The 21,402-nt window shown below is 36.6% G+C and overlaps 3 protein-coding genes across 5 annotated transcripts; 1 reads left to right on the forward strand and 2 right to left on the reverse strand.

The window, feature by feature from the left end:
* Nucleotides 1-975: 975 nt before the first annotated feature.
* Nucleotides 976-4,009, forward strand: LOC104243774 (THO complex subunit 7A-like). Of its 2 annotated transcripts, XR_715290.2 has the most exons (4): nucleotides 976-1,091; nucleotides 1,893-2,513; nucleotides 2,922-3,236; nucleotides 3,373-4,009. XR_715290.2 is itself a non-coding variant. In XM_009799027.2 (3 exons), the coding sequence occupies exons 2-3, from the start codon at nucleotides 1,920-1,922 to the stop codon at nucleotides 3,054-3,056; spliced, it is 729 nt and encodes a 242-aa protein (XP_009797329.1). In that variant the 5' UTR covers nucleotides 976-1,091; nucleotides 1,893-1,919; the 3' UTR covers nucleotides 3,057-4,009. The 2 variants fall into 2 exon arrangements, 1 of the variants encoding a protein (XP_009797329.1); XM_009799027.2 differs by having other exon boundaries at nucleotides 2,922-4,009.
* A 262-nt stretch (nucleotides 4,010-4,271) lies between these two features.
* Nucleotides 4,272-13,767, reverse strand: LOC104243773 (uncharacterized). 2 transcript variants are annotated; one of them, XM_009799025.2, is made up of 15 exons: nucleotides 13,365-13,767; nucleotides 12,704-12,744; nucleotides 11,006-11,098; nucleotides 10,651-10,725; nucleotides 10,140-10,189; nucleotides 9,736-9,825; nucleotides 8,861-8,917; nucleotides 8,131-8,200; nucleotides 7,112-7,213; nucleotides 6,983-7,035; nucleotides 6,651-6,801; nucleotides 6,462-6,546; nucleotides 5,445-5,573; nucleotides 4,598-4,726; nucleotides 4,272-4,468 (listed from the first exon to the last, which is right to left on the reverse strand). In XM_009799025.2, exons 1-15 carry the CDS (start codon nucleotides 13,666-13,668, stop codon nucleotides 4,440-4,442), a joined length of 1,458 nt encoding a protein of 485 aa, XP_009797327.1. In that variant the 5' UTR covers nucleotides 13,669-13,767; the 3' UTR covers nucleotides 4,272-4,439. The 2 variants fall into 2 exon arrangements, with proteins under 2 accessions (XP_009797327.1, XP_009797326.1); XM_009799024.2 differs by lacking the exon at nucleotides 4,272-4,468 and having other exon boundaries at nucleotides 4,533-4,726.
* Nucleotides 13,768-15,086: 1,319 nt separating this feature from the next.
* LOC104243772 (uncharacterized) lies at nucleotides 15,087-21,085 on the reverse strand. The gene is made up of 2 exons (XM_009799023.2): nucleotides 20,888-21,085; nucleotides 15,087-17,263 (listed from the first exon to the last, which is right to left on the reverse strand). The coding sequence occupies exon 2, from the start codon at nucleotides 17,238-17,240 to the stop codon at nucleotides 15,261-15,263; it is 1,980 nt and encodes a 659-aa protein (XP_009797325.1). The 5' UTR covers nucleotides 17,241-17,263; nucleotides 20,888-21,085; the 3' UTR covers nucleotides 15,087-15,260.
* Nucleotides 21,086-21,402: the final 317 nt, after the last annotated feature.

Below are 21,402 nucleotides of genomic sequence, written 5' to 3' on the forward strand. Positions count from 1 at the left end.
TGGGATTATACTGGGTCGTTGTTGTTGTTGTTGATAATTTCAATTGGGAAATAATTCTGAACATAGCAGAATTACATTCACTTATAAATTTAAAATCTTGTAGTCTTAGATGATCATAACGTGCCTGTGGAAGAACGACCATCTTCAGGTGGTCATATTTATCTTTCAAATTATTCCACAATATGACTGGATCTTTAATAATGAGATATTCCATTTTCAGGCCCTCATCAAGGTGATGGCGTAGGAATATCATTGCTTTGGTACGGTCTTGGTTTGATGCCTTATTTTTATCGTTGATGGTGTCTGCCAGACCCATCGCATCAAGATGAATTTTAGCATCAAGCACCCAAGACATGTAGCTTTTGCCCGATATATTCAGGGCTACAAATTCAAGTTTAGAGAGATTTGACATTATATAGAAAAAGAAAGTTCGTACCTCAGATACTTTCAAAGTATTTGCTCGAGATGGCCGAGTTTTGTGCTGATAACGTGTTATAAAATAAAGACTGTAAAGTAAAGACAAGTATAGAGAGAAACTGATATATTATTCGAATTCAAACTGATGTACATAATGAACTCAAATCTCTTTTATTTATAGAAGAAAGGGAGTTGTTGTGTAAGCTGTTACTATACTAGATATGAATAATCTTCTACTGAGAGTAATGTTTATCCATAACGGAGTACTGAAAGGATAAGCTCATTGTACCAGGTATAGATAATCTTCTACTAGGAGTAATATTTATGCATAACGGAGTACTGAAATAATAAGCTCATTATACCCGATATGGATAATCTTCTACCGTGGGTAATATTTATTCATAACCGGGTACCGAAGTGATAAGCTTATCAGGAGGCTTATTTCCAATAGAGTACTAAATAGATAAATATATTTACGACGCAGTCCATATGAATAAGCTTCAAAGACAACGGAATACTAAATGAATATCCATAATATAATATATTGGTAACATGTAGATATTTTGACTATTAAACAACCCAACATTCCCCAACCCTAAGTCGTCAGCGCTCTCGAGAAGAAGAACGGGGCTTCGACGGCGTCGCTTCTTCGGGCAGTTACTTCTTATTTTCAGGTATGTCCCTCCTTGATTGGGCGGGCTGTACACTTGATTACTACCATCCATTTCTCTTTGGTTAGTTCCACTCTACAATTTTCATGAACAACAGTCACACGTCGACAGCACTACTAAAACACAGCTCAGTCACCCATTTTGCTTTTCTAGTCACATAATCGGCACCTCTATTTTAATATGTGCACGCATCTTATTTTAATTTGTATGATATTGAAAAGTGCACATATCTTTATTTTAAGTTATATATTTGTTCAGTAAAATAAGTGAAAATATATGTGCACAGATCTAGTTTTTTTTTTTTCCTTATTCACTTATTTGGTTTAAATATAATGATATCTTTTAGAGAGTTAGCTTCATCAAATGGGACTTTTAAGGTTGTGTCATCTGCAAAAAGAGGAAATTAACTCTTACAACTTTTATGTCGTTTTATGTGACGCGATTTAAAAGACACGGTCATAATGTAGTATTAACTTGGATATATATATATATATATATATATATATATATATATATATATATATATATAGTTAAGTTAGTGTGATCGCGAGAGATCACATAATTGCTTAAAGTTGAATGCCTTAAATCAATGTGGATTTTTTTACAGAAGTTAGAGTTGTGTAAAATATTATTACTTGTAGAATAATGTCAAACATCTTGGAATATTATTACTTGTATTTTCCTAGAAATAGAATACAGATCTCTGGTCATTTAACCTCTTTCAGAGGTGACTAAGGAAGCTAATTCTGCCGGTGTTCCTTTATATTCTATCAAATGCTAATTTGTAAGAGATATTTATTACAGGTACAGGATAGAAAAATCAAAACAAAAATGCCGATAAAAGGTAGAAGAATTGCTGGGAAGGGGGAGACAACGGCATCACATTATGCATTTGGCCAACTTGAAGACGAGATAATTATTAGGCATAGACTTCTGACTCGGACAACCACCACTAGAGGTGAACCGCCACTGAAGAAACTCCAAAAGAAGTTTACTACTTTTGTCTCGGAGATAGAGAAGGAAGCTGATAACTGCGGTGATTGTGAAAGACTTGCTAAAGCATTCTTGCAAGAGCTAAATACGTTTGAGATTCCGCTCCTAAAGAGCAAAATAGTAATAGATGCGAATGTTAGAGAAAAGGAGAATTTCAACGACCTGAAGGGTGAAATCAACGTGCAGATTTTACAGGCTCAGGCTGATATAGAAGATCTCAAGAGGCAACTTGAAGAAAGCAAGGTTGAAAGGAAGCATAAAGAAGAGGGTGAGGTGATCAGGAAATTGATTGCTATGCAACCTCCAAGATCAGAAACTCAGAAGGTTTTAACAGAGCTTGAGAAAGAGATAGCTGCGTTGGAAGCAGAGAATACTGCTAGTTCAAGGACATTGGACCTTCGTAAAAAGCAGTTTGCTCTTTTATTGCATGTGGTACGTATCTTGCTACGGACTTACCTTCCGTTAATGCTCTTGGTTTCTTCAGGAAGTTTTAGCTCGGAATGCATTGATTGCTGTTAGTGATTTAAAGTTGCTAAATATACATCAGAGTTAACTGATTCATATCACTAAGTAATAGGTCAATTTTTAATAGAATATCATTCGTGTAGCCCATTTGTGCATTTTAGTTGCACTTAAAGCTTTAGCAGATCTTAGGTTTTTAATACTTTTTCGTCTTTGACGACACTATTAAAAGTTGAATGTGAGATTTTTCGTATTTGGCAATACTTTGTTTAGGTAGATAGAACTTTTTTAGTAGTACTTCATCTGCATTAGAGAAAAACTTAGTTGGTGAAAGTTGCACATATCTTTTGCTGAATGTCCTTTTTTTTTGGGTTTCAGGTTGATGAGTTGCAGAACACAATAGAGGAAGAGCAGAGGAGTTTGGTCGAAGAGATAAGGAATGTAGTTGATGATCATAACAAGAGTGGAGTGGAGGATGCTACTGTGGGTCCTGAGGCAATGGCTGTGGATTAGCTAGTGAATCCCTAGCTTTTGTATGCTTGGTTTACTCTTACGTAAGATGAGGATTGAGGGTCGTCGATTCGTTGCGTTTATATGATGTTTCTGAAAATACTGTAAGACATCAATCTCACCTAAATATCTTAATACGGGATAGAGAGTGTTGGTATTCAGGTTGCTGCTAGATTTTGCCAGGTTCGTGTCTTACTGCAACATGTGTACGATTTTCATCTCAGCATTCATATGAAAGGCTAAGCTAGTTAGGTTGCCTATATGATGTTGACAAGAGAAACATTTGCTTCCTTAACAGTCTTTTCTATTGTGCTTCCAGGTTATATTTGGATTGTTCAGAAAGCTTAATTTCTGTTAAGATTGCTCAGGGTCCATTGGATGACTTCTGCTATGGGAGCTCAATTTTGGGATGTATAGTATTAAGTGAAATGGGTTTGGTCATTGTCGTTTAGGATTCTATACACATCTTGTACAATATCACATTTTGGTTAGCTGCTGCTTTATATGTACATTGGCTTCTTTGTATCGGATGCCAAGTTTGGAGAGAGAGCATGAGAGATAAGTATTGAACGCCTCGACATCTGACTTGCTTGAGAATCAGCCTCCTTTTGCTTGTATCTGTAGATTACACTCCAGAATTATCAACTTAATCAGCCTTCCTCCTCTCTCGCAACCCACAAAAAAATATAAAAATACTCTCTAGTTATTTTTTTTCTGTTTACTACTGTAGTAATTTTCTGTTGTATTATTTTGGAATATGCAACATATCCAGTGTATTCCCACAAGTGGGCTCTGCGTATTATTTTGGAATGAGGAAGAAATTGGTCAAAAAGACATCTACAGAACGAATAGAGGTAAATGGCCTTCTAATTTCTTTATAATTAAGTTTTGATGGAGAGAAACAAGACTAGGGTTATACTTTTCTGAAAGTGTTTCGGTTTATTGCTTATTGATTATTATCAGGATTATCAAACTGCATTTTTATAAAGTGAGAGATTTTTGAGGAAATGTGTCATGTGGATGATCGCTCATTTATCGTTTATTAAATCACCTCAAATTATTTATTGGTTACTCCCTTTGTCCAAGTTTAAATTTCTTTCGGTGGTTTGGGGTTGAGCAGGATGCCCTTGCAGGAGCGGAAGGTAGGCTTAGTTTAAAATTAAACCTTTTATTCGTAGGATATATGTATGGATGTGCAACTATAAAAAGAAAAAGTAATTACTGTAAATTTTCTAAGATATTCAGCGAAAAACTAACACATTTGATGATGTCTTTAGCAAATAAAAGTTGTCAAATAAATTGATAATGACTTTCTTTTAGAGTTTCACCGTAATAAACTCCGGATATTACCCGATTATCCAGCCTATGAAAGAACGGTTGTTCTATCTATGTGCTCATATTCACAACAATTTCACCTGAAAATTGCAGAAACATAATGTGGGAACTGGAGACAGATACAGCATCAATAATAACCTCCATTAGTGTCAACAACTATGCATGTGCAAAGTTGTCTACTATTTCTGAAAGAATGACAAATGCTGCACCTCCAAAAATAAGTGAGAGTGTGATCTTTCCTCCGGGAACCAGCGGGGGTAGATTTGGAGTTTGAGTTGATACCGAATATCTGTCTGACCAGGACATTGCAGCTGGAAGAAGTCCAAAAAGCACCAAAACTACAGAACCACAAGCACACAAATTATATAAATGGCTCAGAATGATATTGAATAAACATATAGATAGATGGACAATGATATGCAGCTGATGGCTGATGCCATATTACATTATGTCCCAAATTGAAGTTTTGAAAAATTCTGGTGCTAGCAATAGCGAAAAAGTCAAAAAACAAATGGCAGCCCGATGCACTAATATTCTACTATGTGTGTGGTCCGAGAAAGGACTAGACCACATTGGACCTACTGTACGCAACATTACCTTGCATTTTTGCAAGAGGTTGTTTTCACGACTTGAAATCATGTGTTTAGAGTTGTTGAAACAACCAATCCACATTGGGTCTACTGAACACAACCTTACCAGTTCTACATGTCAAGGAGCTATTGGCGATGACCTGTTGTTACTTTTTATATCCTTTTCCTACAGCCACCTCTAGGCCTCCATCCTCAAGGGGTGCACAATATGCAACCAAACTACTGAACTTCATCCCCTGTATTCTTTCGTTAGTCCTATGCAAACAGCATGTGATAGCATTTGTATTTTGTTTCGAGATAGCAAAAATTTCCACTGAATGAATTATTCAATACTAAATACATTTTTTCTTTGCTTTGATGTAATTCATGAGACTTTGTACACCATCTTTCCTCTCTGTCGTACATATTATTCTCCAACTGCTCGGTTATAGTAAAAGAAAGTTATACTGTAGGTAAGTCTCCGTACCTCCATAGGTTCCAGCAAAATCCAATGCTTTGAAGAATATCTCTGGATCTAGCTGTGAAAGTATCAGGGGAGGCACCAACGTAAGTAGGTAAGGCAGAGGCCTGTTTGGACCTGATGGTAGTTTCAGCACTGTCACCAGTTCAATGACAAAAGTAAAACACAAGTTAGACCTCATAAAGTGTGCTAAAAGGAAACTTATTACAGTGATCAAACCAGCTTATTAAGATTATGTAACATGGTGAACTCTACAAGGTAATAACAAAGAGTGAGTAAATTTTAAGGCATAATTTTGTTCATCGACTCCACAAAGAGAAGCTAAAAGGGAAACAAACTCGGTAAAATAAGCGACCAAAGAACTCAGGAGCATATAAGATGTGTTAATGATTCCTCTGGTAATAAAACCCTCCTGTTTTACACCCTTTTGGCTTCGTGATAGTGACATTCATTACCAAATTGTCTCTAGCAAAGCTAAAGTGGACAACCAACATCTCAATCACTCCCCTTTTTTTGTTTCTAGATGCTCGAAGCTAAAAAAGCTGTTGTCTGGTAATTACTGAAAGAGACACTTCACACTTTGTGCTAATAAGTATTGGCTTCTCGAATACACTATTGTAATCACTTTCTTATAAAAGAGATGTTCTAAGATTTCAAATTACCACACCATCCTTCCATCTTAGTTCCACAAACTTACCGCTTGAGAATGAAGGTACAGCTTTGCATTGTTTTAATTGGTTAAATACGGTAATCACCTTCAATTGAAAGAGCTTGTCTAATGGTGAAGAACCAGCAGAGGAATGTTTTAAACTAATTACAAATGATGAACAGTATCAGGTAATTGTGGTACAACAAATACAAGTTCTTTCCAATAAATAGTGAACCAAGAAAAAAAGAGAGGAGGATTTTATGCAAGACAATCATTCACAACTATACTAACTGCAAACCAGGTTTCGGTAACAGAGAAGTTCGGAAAATAGTACATGAACATAAATTAGATGATTACTGAGCCAAGTCACTCACAGTCAGCGAGAAAGTCCACAAGCCCCAAGACAAATCCGATATAAGAAGTAGCAATGGCCAGAAGGGAAAAGACATCAACTATTGGCTGCAAACACAATGTTTAGATGAGAGGAGAAAACATTTCAGTGCCTGCTTATTTTACTTAATTTCAATAAAGAAATATAGTAGATCATTGAAATAAGTATCAACCCCAACAATTCCGTTAGTAGCCCGCAATAGTTGTAGTGGATCAACAATCTTGTCTGCTTCAGTTCCAAGAGTTGTGATTGTTCCCAAAATGACACCATCCCAAACAAGAAACAGAGCAAGTGGAATTGCTGTCCCGAAAACTATAGCACTCCTGCATCCATAACAATTTAATTTATTTAGAACATAGCAATAGCCAACTATATAATTCTACCTGAAATATTAATAGAAAGTTATATAAAGCAAAGAAGAACCGAGTGAAACAGCCTCTACAAAGGAAGCTGACCAAATTTTATACGTTCATATAAAATATGCAGCAAAATAGTGATAATCACCTGACTTTTGACAGGTCCCCTTCAAGATTTGTACAGAGAACAGGTACAACATTCTGAGAACAAAAGCAACTGACTATCTTAAATGCACAATCCCAGGGTGACTATATAAATTCTGGAAAATGTTTTTACCTGATAAACAAAAGAAAGTGCAATTATGGGTATACTTTGAGGAGCAGCTTCAAAATTAGCTTTAAGAAGAGCCTCCCAGTGCAAGTCTCCACTGGCAACAACCTTAGGCATAAAAGATGTGATATCAATATTTCTCTCTAAGCCATATCTGTTGCTTTACATGAAAGCTTGATATAGGTGTTTCCGAGATATGTAATATGGCAAAAGTTTGTCATTGACTTTTTAAAGTTGTTAAAGTTTAAAAGATTGCTACTTATTTAGGTTTCGGCATGTATAAACAATAAATAAAGTAGACCATGTCTATTAAGAAGCCCATCTTAGTCAATAATCAACTATTAATGTAATGTTCATATTAATGGGGCCATGTGAAGTTATTCACTTCTTTTGCATGTAATGTTATAGATTCAGGACCTTCCATTAAGCAAACCTGTTAGCAAGAATCATTTTACCATTTCATACAACACCTCTAATAAAAATTCTATTAATGTGGTTTCCAAGAAACTTATTAGAAAATGTCTGCACTTGATGTATGGGAAGATAAAATCCTGTATCATGTCTAAAATGTATATAAACAACAAATAAAACTGAGCATGTCTAAGCATTACGAACTCAATCGAATCAATAATCATCTACTAATCTAATAAGCATATAGTATATAGTACTATGTGAAGTAAGTATATTCTTTCATATCTACCATCATAGCTTTTGGAGCTGCCATTGAGCAAACCTGTTGGCAAGAAGCATTTACCATCTCATGCAACATCTAAATACTGAAAGAACCTAGGCCTTCTAACTAATTCAGGTAGCAGCTAATCTATGTTGGTCTCACCATACACCAATTGAGGCATATATTGGCATGAGTCAGATACGATAGCACCAATTTCAGTGAAGTATGGAAACACATTCTCTACTAAGAGGAATATCAATATTGCACCCTTACAAGTAATATGCAAAAAAAATGTTATTATCCTAAAGATAGTAATAGCAGCTTTTTCTGCTTGATTAAGAATGGGAATTACCACAAGAGCTGTGAAAGAGGCGACGATACCAAGGACAAGGACGCCGTTAACTGCCCCGATAGTTCTCTGGCTAAACAAAATTAGAAATTGTGTTACTTTCACAATCTTCTAAAGATAAAAATTATGTATCATTTTGCAAAAAGAAAAGGGGTTATTCCTCATGTAGAATAGAACAACAATAAGATTAACTGTGCAGTACACATTGCCCGGGGCACAAGATATGGCTTTGTCAGTATTTAGCAATGTTTTCCTTTACCATATGTTGAAAAGACCGTATCCATGAAATGAATTTCCATACACAATGTGAGTATTTGGTAAAGCAGATGGCATTCTATATTTGAACAAGGAAGAAAACCATTACTGGTGATAACAAGTTTTTCTTCAGGTGTTTATATTTCGTTTACAGTTCCTTAGATGTAACAAAGAATTAAGGAACCATAAATCACAGGAAGGACACAAACCAAAGAGTACAAGTTGAAGTTAAACCATTTATCACAAAAGTTTCTCTCATATGAATATCGACGCATGTCAGAGCATCCATCAGCTGGTGCACTGCACTATCGTAGACAATTTGTCGTGGACCTTGTTACAAAATGCACTAAACCTTCAGGGATCAATTTTGTTTTTAAAAAGCAATGCATGCTTCTAGTCGTTAGTTTTGACAAGGAGTTGATCATGACAATAAGAAAAGAGGAACGTTGCCAACAAAAATGAGAAAGCAATGTCAAACCTTCCAGAGAAGCAAATCCCTCCAAGAAGCAGTGAAAACAAGGTTGCGGTTTCCCATCTGCAATCATAATGCTTCCATCAACTTTTACCTAAAAAGTCATATGAAAAAATTTACAATATTCTCCAAGAAGCTATGAAAAATTAATGCCCAACTTATGGCGCTTCGAAATAACACATACAGGAAGAACAAAACATCCCAAAGACATCATTTTGACTATTTAGGAAGAAATGGTAACTCTAAAGGATTATCATTTGTCTTCTGTGAACAAACCTATCTGGAAGTAAGCTTCACGATATAATAAAGTAAATCACACTCCAGTCAATGAATGTAAGAATGTTGCATAAACCTTGGACAGTTCATCATTTTCCTTCACAGTCAATATCATGACTGTGTTAGTCAAATAAATAAAGACAAAATTCACTTTTAAAGCATTTAAAACAAAACAAAAACCATAAATATGTTTGCAAATCTACATCCTAGATTAAGACATGCCAAAAGGAAATGAGGAGTAATTGAACCCATTTCCAAGTAAACTTTTTTTAACTGATACATGGCATAAATTTATTCCTGCCTGCTATCAAGTATATTCAGGACTGGAAGCAATGCAAGTAGAACCTCCAAGACCAAGAGGTAGCATGAGGCCATAGTCCATCAATAACATCAGGCATCAACCTTTTCTTGGGAAGCATAAATTGGAAAGCCAAACTCTTGAGAATTGTAAAAGCCCAGGACTCACCACAGTATAGCTATTTGCTTTTTTCTAAACAACTAATTTGTATGATTACATGATAAAGGAAATTTAAAGACCGTCATCAACTAAAGCATAAAAATTACGTAACTGATGATACAAAGTTTTAAGGAAGATTTGAACATACGATGGAATCCCGCTGAAGTTTGTCAATATATCTGAAGAACGAGCGACGTAAGCAACAAGAAGGGCATAATGGATGAAAATGTATGACCAGCTGCCGTTATAAACACAGTTTCATCAGACGAAAAATTATTCAAATCAAAAGTGTGTGTGTAAAACTAATAATACTTGATTCTCATAACTAAGAAAACTATGGGAGGGGAGAGGGGTTTAGATCAATTAATAATGGGTTAACATACATCAATGAATACCATCAAAAGACAGTTACTAAAACTTGTTTTTGCTTTTTCTCTTTTTCACTCAAAGCAGTCGATAAATCACTATAGTAACAAGGCTCACTGGAAAAGTTTTGGAATTCAAGCAAAAGATAACCAATTTTGCGGCATTAGCAATGTAAGATCAACCTACCAAGCTACTTGCACTCCTGTATTTCCTAGCGTTCTCCTGACCATTGACACCTGAAATAACCATGTGCCACTAAGATAAGCAATGAATGGAATTAGAAGTTGAAATCAAAGGAAGCATATCGGATTAGTATAGCTACCACATCTATAGGAAGTGAGGAAACAGCTTCATATAAAGTTGAAGCGTGATGAGAAGTGCAGATGATACTTTATTAAACTTTTTAAAAGAAACTAACGTGAAATAAGACCATCTATTTAAAATATTAGATGTAAAAACGGTTATCTTGACTTCCCATTTCACATTAGATAATGACAGGTGATATCTGCTTTGAGAGAGGAGGATAACATTAAAACACCCAACATGGAAAAGAAAAATGGAAGTCCAAATTTCTAAGTTCTGTGAGCATAAGCTTTTCTCCACGCAGAGTAATGGGTGCTCCTGAGTAATTTAACAAAACCATTTTCTTGAAGAAGGAAGAAAAGAAAATCTATGCCCAGATCAATAAGTATCATACCAATGACACACCGCCTGAACCGAGCTCACACATTGTCTTCACATTTACTTCTGCAATAAGTAGTCCAGTCACTACCTGCACCATTTTGGATTTCCAAGAATCTTATTAAAGCCAGAAAATTGAAGACTGGTTTAGGAGTGGGGAAGAGAAGGGGTAAGAGGAATCAAATGTGGCAGTCAGAAATATAAGCAATAACATACTATTGATGTGGAGGTTATTACAGAGAAGAATCTATGGGGGCAACTAGTGAATTAATTAATCGACTTTTACATTTATACTGGTTTTCAACAGATTCTTGAGAAACCAGATAAGAAAATGAAAAATGGAGAAGTTGAAAAAATGCTGAATCGTTTACCATAAAAATCCAGCAAATAATGCAAACTACTGCAGAGGCTAGAAATCCAGATTCTTGTGTGACTGCAGGAATAGCAAGAATACCTGCACCTACCTATTCACGACACATAGATGATAGTTTACTGTTAGTCCTTTCATTCATGTTAAATAAGAGTAAAAACGTAGGAGACATGATGCCTAACAAGAAAGAATTTGCAATCAGAATATGCTCGAGAATTGTTGATATTCATGGAAGGAAGCTACTACCATCAAAATCAAAAAATGTACACAGCCAGGAAAAACTCATATATTCATATTTTGAAATCGTCGACTTCCCCTCTTCATGCATTTCAAATAACTTTCTCATACTCCCTTAAGCCAATCAGAGTCTACACCTTAATCAGGAATGGATATTAAGAAATGAGTGTCCGTACGGGTTGCTTTATTAACTTTCTTTACTAATAAAATATGTGGCTTTAAAGTTATAAATTTAATTAACTTAAAGTTTCTGGTACAGCAACATTTATAAATTTAATTAACTTAAAGTTTCTGGTACAGCAACATTGGATAGGATGCTATCTTTCAGCAACGTAAATTTGGAGATTTATTGAATAGCATGAAAAAGATTTGTCCTAATAAATGGGAAGCAACTCTGGTACAGTTAGAAGAAGATCAACTGTTTAGCAGAAAGTTGACTGTGCAGAAGTACCAGTCTTGACATGTAACAACCACATAAAATTTCGGAATGGGAGAAGATCACAATAAGAAGCTATTTGGAATATAAGACCACATAAGAAAGCAGGCAACAGAAATGTATTTAATACTAGGAGATGAACCAAGATGGCACATTAGAGGTGAAACGAAGAGAAAGAAACCTTTGAACTTCTTAACGAACCAATCATGATTATATAGGTCACACCTAGTAATAGTAAATCCGAATCTATGTGTTACAGGGTCAGCAAGCACCCTGTAGTTGTTACACATGTCACATAACACACACACACCCCAGTCTTCATTTGTTTTCTAGGATGTGCTATATAAAGTAAAAAATGATAACATGTGAATATGTGATCACTTCTAATTTATAGGTAGTCGATCACAGACATTCCCCATGTGACCATCGAACCTCATAATGAAGAAGATTACTTCATCTCGAAGCACTGGGGAAGAAAAGATATTAGCAAAATTCAATTCTCTGAAACCAGGGATCATCAAAGAAGTATCTAACAGTGAGCAGAACAAATTCATCCATTTGCATAGTCTTTCGAGAGTCCACTTAAGGACTACTTTTTAATGTTAATTTAGTCTCAACAGAAGCAGAAAGCTCTTTGTTTCTCTGCCATTGCGGCTAAATATGAACTGAGTAACCCCTTTCTATATACGTTTTGCTCCTGTGTTAGAAGATTGCATCATCTAAAGATGCACACTTGATGAAATAGTGCCTGAAACTAGTTCCATATCCCACCAATATCAAGTCAGAAGTATCACGAACGTTTCACACTGCAACTACTACACCTAGAACTTGACATAATGAAGAAGCAACAATTACACAATTCTATAGTCACAAAGAGAATGTGGATGACATAAATTTAATATCTTATCATCAGATGCTGGTATGTGATAAATAAGCAAATAATATACACATGCACAAATCAAAAATCATGCACCGGGCTGCCCTTTATGCACAAATCATGCATTGACAAAGAGAGGGCAAACGTACAGTGGTGCCAGCAACGAGAAAAATGGCACTGCTGAGGCTTCCTGAAACAATTGAGGAAGACAGTTAAACAAATACATAAAACATCAAGATTTCCATATAACAAAATTTCTAAGCGAACTTGAAACATTTGCTTCATTCCGGCCATAAAGTACACAATTTTCGACTTTGATATTAGTCCCAATACTAATCCAACTAGACCAAAAAAATTCATTTCAACCTAAGTGCTGAATGTTGAACTACAAGGATTGTTACATCAAATATCTCTCCCACCCGCCCCTACCAAGATCTTCCACCTAATTCCTTATTTCCCTAATCCCTTTAGACACTGCAGTGTTACAAACAACTAGCCAATGCAGTAATAGTGGGGTTAATTTCATTTATTCAACTTTCATTATAGTTCACCAAAGTCACTAAAAACAATTTATGAAGAAAAAGTCGCTCAACTTTACCTAAATAACCAAAAAGCTATTCAATTAGGCAAAGTTGACTGATTTTTTTCTGTTACAATCCTTTAGTGACTGTTGTGATACTCTGAGTATTAGTTTTACCTTTGGTAAAAGTTTTGAGAATTAGCTTAAGAAAATGGCATTGACCAGACCATTAAAGTCAAGCATGATGAAACAGTGGAAGATCAACTAAGAAAGAAGCAAATTACAAATACCTGCTTCTCTCTTAAAAGTGGCTTGATTGAGGTTAGAAAACAGTCTTTCAAAGTCATACACTTCTTCCTTTATACCCACTACTTCTCCTTCCAATATTTCTTCAGTTTTTCGTTCACTTGACTGTCTTTGGGAGTAACACTCGAACAAAGTTCGTGACTTAGAGCTTTGAGAACAGCATTTGGGTAAAATCTTAGTGGGTACATAACAAGAATTTGAAGAAAATCTACGAAATGGGTTTTGAGTATGAGGAAGGGGAAGCTTGAAATGAAGTAATAGAGAAGAGGATGATGAAGAAAAGGCCATTGTTAGGAGTCACACAATAGAGGGAGTTGCCTTTTTCTTTTTTGTTCTTGTTGTTGTATCTGAGCTCTACTGATCTCTCAGCCAGTTCTTTCTGTTTTTTTTTTGGTTGGTTGGTTGGACGAGAACTAGAGGCAAAAAAGAAGCTGACGTGGAATTTGGAAAACTTTGTGTTATTAATGGGAAATTCAAATTAATCTTTTAATTATAATCGTTAAAATCTTTTTTCCTTCCTTTTTATTCGGGAGAAGGTGGACGTGACCTCCATGGAGAGGAGAAGCAAGACTTAGATGGTTCGAGCACGTTCATAGGAGAAGCCTAGATGCACATGCAATGAGGTGTGAGCGACTGATTTTGGTGGGTGCGAGGAGAGTTAGAGGGCGACTTAAGAAGTATTGGGGAGAGGTGATCAGGTAGGACATGGCGTGACTTCAAATTACCGAGGACATGACCCTAGATAGGAAGGTGTGGAAGTCGAGCATTAAGGTTGTAAGCTAGGGGATAGTTGTGCATATTTCTACGGCGCTCTAGAGTGAGGCTAATCTGTTAGGATTTAGTCATACACTGCTAGTGATTTATGTTGAGTTCACACCACTTTTTGTTTCTCGTATTGTCGGGCTTTATCTACTGGTTATTGTTTTGCTTTTCATCTATTTTCTGGTTCTTGAGATACTGCTGTGTTTTTCTATGGGTTTTTTTCTATGATTTTTATTGATGATACTGATATATTGACTCTTTTTGTCTTCTTTGGCCGAGGGTCTATCGGAAACAGTCTGTCTGTGTACACATTCTTCTTGCCCCAGATTTCATTGGGTCGTTGTTATTGTTGTTTTTCTCCCTTCATGTTGTTTTCCCTTTATTTGGTATTTTTCTTTTATTTTAGTGGGAAAGATATGGTGGAATTTCCTCATGGAATTTGTCCTTCGAACTAATTTACAAGTTAGGATTGTCACAAGCACCATAGGCCAGCTGCTTTCTAAAAAATTTGAGTTACTCTAGACATAAATCACGAAAAGCTTAAAATCAAGTAATAATTCATATTATGAGTCATTTACATAAACTTCACTCATATGTTTGATTAGTCAGTTTTCAATTGGGGAAGTTCTTCTGGCAATCTCCAATTATTACTAATCAATTTAATTAAGCATAGTAATTTATGTAATTTTACCTTTTTCAGCGATTGAGGACAAGTTTTTCTGCACGTGGATCAGTTAAGAGTAGGTTTTTTCTAATTAATATAAGAAACACAAACCCACTATAATGGTATGTTATTATTCATATAAACCAAATCAAACAGCTATAAAATTGAATTTCCAATTTATATTGTTGTCATTTTTAATTTAGATTTAGATTCAGCAGGAACGTATTTGATTTGGAAGGGGGCTGCGAAGAAAGGAAAAAAAGGAAAAAGAAAACGGATATTAAACCAAAACGACTGTATTCTTTTTCACTATAATTGCTCACAATATCAAGAGGGCAAATGCATCATAAGAGCCAACACCAACACCAACACCAACACCAAATCCAAAGCACATTTACTGTTCTCTTTTTTTCATCTCTTTTCTTTTTTATTCAGTCAAATCCCTCCCACCACCCTACAGCGAGGGAGAAGAAACAAACTGTCTTGGTAAGCTAAAAAGGTCTTTCTCTTCAAAAGGAGAAGTCCACTCCCGAGAACCGCCAGCCGACGTTTCTGCTGTACTTGCTCCATCGTGCAACCCGGGAATCGGTATACCAATCCCATTGCGCATATCAGGTCTTATGGTAGACTTTACAGCAAGTCCAGGGGTAAATGAATCATATTTACGAGCATTGTTTTGCATAAATGAGTTCGTTGTTGGCCACATACCACCTGTTCTCAACGGCGATGAGCCGCGATCCAAACTCCAGTCTATGTTGGCGTAATCTAGCTGCAGCATTGAGCCACCGCCGGTGTTCCAGTCAACAGGAGACGATGACCCAGAAGTACCATTGGTGCCCAAACCGGAGAAAAGTCCAAGTGAGGAAGCTGCAGCAATTGATTGTGTCTGGGATGCACCTGTGTTACTCCACAAACTATTTCCCCGGCTAGATCCTGGTGATTCAAGTGTGCCATTGCTGGAAACAAATTGTTCTGGATGCGGGTGCTGTTGATAATGAAGTTGGTTGTACAATTGGTTAGTGCTGACGCCATTCATGCTCAGGCTTCTTGTGCACGGAATATGTGGAATCATACCATTGGGTGTCATTGTTTCAGCAATATTACTAGGATACCACGACACTGCTGTTCCTGGAGGAGATGAGCTTACATTTGAGGTGGGAGTGTGCCTGGCATTGACAGACTGGGGTCGTTGCATGACTATAACTGGTTCTCTCACAGTTCCTATCTGTAGATTCTTCAATTCATTTCCAACAGCCACATAACGAGCTTCTGTCTTGGGCGGTGGAGGTGATGCCTGCAAAGAAGATGCCAAAGAATAGGAAACAGAAGGATTTGATCCTCCATTTGGCCACCTTTTCTCAACAGGTACTGACACTTGTGGTGACTTGGCCCAGTCCAATTTTGGCGGAACCCTTTTCAGCAATGGTATGTTTTTGCTCCCAGGATCCAAAGGAGGCCCTGCTGCGGCAGCAACTTTAGTATAATTGAAGTCTTTCTCATCTCTCTTTGCTGGTATTGTACTAGATAATGAAGGTTTTACAGGTAATCTTGTTAGAATCTGGCCGGTGGCAATAGGTAGCTTGCCGTTGCCCGCGGCAGGAGGATCGCCAATTTCTTCTGGCTTGGACGGAACAGAGGCGGGCTCCTGTTTTTGTGATCTCAAAGTCTCTTCAGCCTTTTCAAGATCACCCTCGCAGGCAACTACTGCTCTTTCAACCTCCTGCTTGGAGCACTTATATCTAATTTCCATGTGTGCGATGCAAGCAAGCTCGTCTGATATGTCAATTTTCAAATTACCCCCAGTATCAAGATTGTGTTCCTTGTCTTTGTTTGCTTCTTCACCTCCTTCAAATAACCATGCTACTGACTCTTCTACTCTGCCTTCATTCAGAATAAGAGCCATAGTTGACCGTTCCAAGGAGAACCCCATAGCCACAAGCTGCTGAGCAAGTGCTTCCAGCTTTCTTGACATGAGATAGCCACTACACTTTTCATGCAACTCTTGTGCTCGCTTCTCCTTCTGACGTTGATGCTTCCTCTCATTTTTCTGACGGATTTTTTCCCGCTTGTCATTATCAGCACCAGGTAATGTCTCTTGTCGGGGAGGAAGATTAGAAGTTCTCTCTTTATGATCCTCCGACTCACCAGACCAGCTACCATTATTGGAAACAACATCATACTCTCCACCAGCTCCGATAGAGTGCCCACTAGGGTCATCTGTCTCATCAATGTTTCTGAAACGACCATTGACATGAAGAGCAGCATTCGAAGTCACAGGAGCTGTGTCAAGTGTATGGAATGTCCCGAGAAGAGGATTGTATCCACTAGTGGGAACCCCACCGCCTGCATTTGCACTTGAAGGCTTTGAAGCAACTTTGGGTGGTTCCTTGCTCATCTTTTTATCCTTTGACTTGGACCTAGCTGCCGGAGACATTACTGCACTTCTAATTCCAAAACCTATAACAGTTGGGAGCTGTCAGGTCAGCAAATGACTAATGCAACTTTAAGCAGACAAGGTAAATTTTTAAATATATATTAGATACTCATTATTTTATCGGTAGGAGCAAAGAACCAAGCTATTTAACTTTTTGAACCAACACATTTCAGCAAAAAAAAAAAATGCATCGAGTTTCTTTTTTTTCTTTACAAGTTTGAAGAGAAAAGTATCTTTCTGAAGTGCAGAGCTCAAAGGAAAGGATAATACAACAGTCTCAATGAAGGGCAGATGATAAGTAGAGGCCTGCACCCATCCCAATCTTTGTAACATCAAATGACAATGATATTGGATTATAAACAGAAGTTCTTTGATTTCCTAGGTTCGTATTGCATCTCAATATCAACTATAGAAAAGAAGACAATATGACTACAAATGAGAATGGACAACACCCAGTTGCCAAATAATTTTAAGTTCTTTGCCTAGAAAAAAAACCTCAGTTTTAGCTAGGCAACCATGTGCCAAATGTCCACACTGGCATTTCAGCAGGCCATATTTAATCCATAGCAATCAGAAAACAAGTTTAAAGTTTCAAATAATAGATAATTCAAAGGATATAGGCTAAAACATTGTCCAAAATCACATGAGGAAAGGAAAAATGACCTACTAGCACATGAGAAAACCCGAACATATGTTATTACAGTATGTTTTCATCAATTTTTAAACTTGAAGAGAAAATAATTATCTGACAAAAGGAATTCTACTGAATGTGGTGCTAGTGGCCGCACGGTCATAAAACAAGAAAGGAGATTATAGCCTCACCACAATCAGAGTGCAAAGTTAAGCAAATAAACATAACACGTGAAAGACTAAGCCAACAAGAAAACCAAGGCCCAATATAGGTAATTGGTAGATGAACATCAATCCAGGTAACCCAATTTACAAGCATGGGTTACCTTCGATTTTGTTTCTACTTTATCAAGAAACTATATGGGTTTGTCTCGGTCACCCTTTTGTTTTGTGCCCTTCAACAGTTGTATGTTTAATGTTACTTCCAAATATATCTATCCCCCCCAACCGCGGGGGAGGGGGGGGGGAGAGAGAGATGTATGTAATTAAGCTGTTCCACTGTCTTTAATGGCTCATTTGTACTTAAAATTAGTAAAAATGAGCAGTAAGACGTGTGCCTTCACCTTAGGCCCACCTTTATTTTCCTTCTACTAGCACTAGTGACTCACTAGGTTAGTCACAAAATGGAATTTCAATATATAAAAAGTTCATTAGATCACGAATCTAACAAGAATCGCTTGATTGAGGTAGTGGCGATAAGGCTTTTCTTTTTCTTTCTTTTCCAGTATACCGCTATGCAAGCAAAGCAAAATAACATAATTTTTTTATAAGGATAATTGAACATAAATCAAACCTAATATGAGGAGACAAGTAAGATCGTTGAAATTATAAGAGCCATAGATCATCTGGCTGGTAGAAGTTAGAACCAATAAACATCTTCACCATCTTCTAGTGGCAAATTATAATCCCCACTTTGGTCTCTCAGAAAAAGGAGCTATCAAACTTACTCAAAGGAATAGCCTTATTATATGCTAATACTGGCTTGTCCAAATCCCTTAACTAGCACCCCGAGTTGACAAGAACAGTCACAACTTATAACATGAGCCCCAACAATGTCGTACATGGACCAAAAACTAGATAAATGGTAGACTAGTATTAAGAGCTCACATATTTAATACTCAATCACCATCCTCGTGTTGTTACAAATTCAACCTTAAAATATGTCATATGCAGACACTGATTTATACTATTCTCGCTCGATTTAGAAGCATAGCTTAACAACAGAGAAGGCACTTAAATGCGCTGTACAGAGGAAGTTTCAGGAATGTGGATTTTCCTCTCAAAACTAAGAACTGCGGAGTGATTGATTAAATTACAATTATTTTTTCATTTTTTTTGGTTTTGAGAATTTAAATTATAATCATTTTTACAAATACAAACAGAAAAGTGAAAGGATACAGCTGAGGGACGACCAATGTGAATCTCATGCATGGTCAAAGTCCTTATTTATTTTATCAGTAAAGTCCATGTCATTATTTAACACTTCATTAAACAAGCACATACGAGGGATTGATAATGTTTCACTTTTATTTTTTCCAGAATATCCTTTGCAATAACAGGTACACCAAAATCAAACCAAAGCAAGCCCTTGCCACTTCTATAATTAGAAAACATAGCATGTCGTAAATCCTCACACTCAGGTTCTTACACCATTTACAAATTCCTCAATGTCCCATAGGTCAAAAAATTCTCTCTTTCTCTCCATATGTGTGTGTGTATATAACAATCCAGATTGAGCTATTAAAAACGTCATGTTACGACTTTATATCAAGTCAAACTGCCAACATATTTCATTGGCAGAAGCCTCTGAAGATGTGCACGGGATTGGCTTTACCTCTAGTCAAAATCAATAGGAGGAATTACTCTTTTCTTTTTTGTCCTTTTCTAAGTAATTAGCAACTATCCGTGATTCCTTTCTTTTCCACTGCCATATGCATATGAGCTTTGAAGAAATGAAAAGCACACTGAAGTAATATACATACTGACTTCAACATTATAATCAAAAACACCAAACTGTGTTACAACCATAGAATCAGATCTTAAGAAGAAATGAATATTCTCCACATCCTCAAAGTGGCTGTCTGTTATCTTGCATTTACTCTAGTAAGTTCCTTAAACATTTCTTTTTCTATTTTATAGCAGCAAAAATACCTCCCCATGCACCACGGCTAAGAATAAATCACCGGTCACCTTGATTTAACTTTCAAATGTATTACTAAAATTTAAACTGCTTGCAACTTATAGTACGTGTTGCAAATTTACAATCCTTAGCATGGTTTGCATCTATTCGAGCTAAAACAAAAAAAAAACTCAATTGACCAAAAACAAGATAGCACTAAACTATGGAAGCCAACATTCCCTTATAATTTTACTATCAGATAGAATGATACAGCACAAAAGAGAGGTGAAAAATGGTCTTCTTCAAATGACTGCCAGAACGCTCAATCCATTTCTTATATCAAACTTCCCTTCTTTTTAATGACGAGGGTGTCCGGGCTAGCTTGCGTACACCTCGACCATATCACCGGGTGACTGATATCTCCCACCACCAGTAGAGGTACCGATCAAATTTCCAATTTGACACAATAATTCCCATCAATCAATCAATAATGCGCACATAGACAAAGCCCCCTCCCACCCCCACCCCAATGCATTTCTTCAGCTAAAGAAACATAATCATATACATATAAACTCAAACATCACCCAATACAAAACACACAAATGCAGGCATCCTCACGCCCATAGCATCAAATCACGAATTCCACTCTCCATTCCACAAATCTAGCAACTCCTCAACTACAACAACAAATCCCAAACCCTAGAACACAAAATTCAAAAGATTACGAAAAAGTTTAAAAGACAAACAAATTCGTAAAATTCACCAAATGGGCATGCAAAAAAACGAAACAATTCAGAAGAATATAACAATCAGAAGCTCTAATAAAGACCGATCATAAGAAGACAAAAAGGGCACGGGGTGGGGGAATGGGAAATGGAAAAGGGAAAGATGAACGAACCTGTAACGGAAGAGAAAGGGACGGATCGATCGAGGAAAACGGTGTGTGGGCGGTGAGAAAGAAGAAGAATGAGAAAACGCGGGGAGAGAGAGAGACGGAGAGATATTGGAAAAATTGGATATAGACAGTCAGAAAGGGGAAGGGGAGAGAGAGAGAGATATGTAATACGAGGCTGAAATGAAAACTGAATCAACGAAATTAGGGTTTTTGTCTTTCACATGTACAATATAGAAATTGGATTAGGAATTGGATTTTTCTAATTTTTGGAATTTGGGGGAAAGTTGGGGAGAAAGATGGAGAATAGTATTTGTCCTTGTGTTAGCTATTCTACTATTTAAACTATTTAAAAATAAAATATCATTTTAAAAATAAGTAATTCATGTATAATAATCCTTTCGTTATTAATCACATCATAATAATTCTTTTATTGTTGAGCATCACATAACAATTCATTAATTATTAATTACTAACATAATCAGTTTGAGCATTATAACCCTCACATAATTAGTGAGTGA

Source organism: Nicotiana sylvestris, chromosome 11 (assembly GCF_000393655.2).
Source record: "Nicotiana sylvestris chromosome 11, ASM39365v2, whole genome shotgun sequence".
Taxonomy (NCBI): Eukaryota; Viridiplantae; Streptophyta; class Magnoliopsida; order Solanales; family Solanaceae; genus Nicotiana; species Nicotiana sylvestris.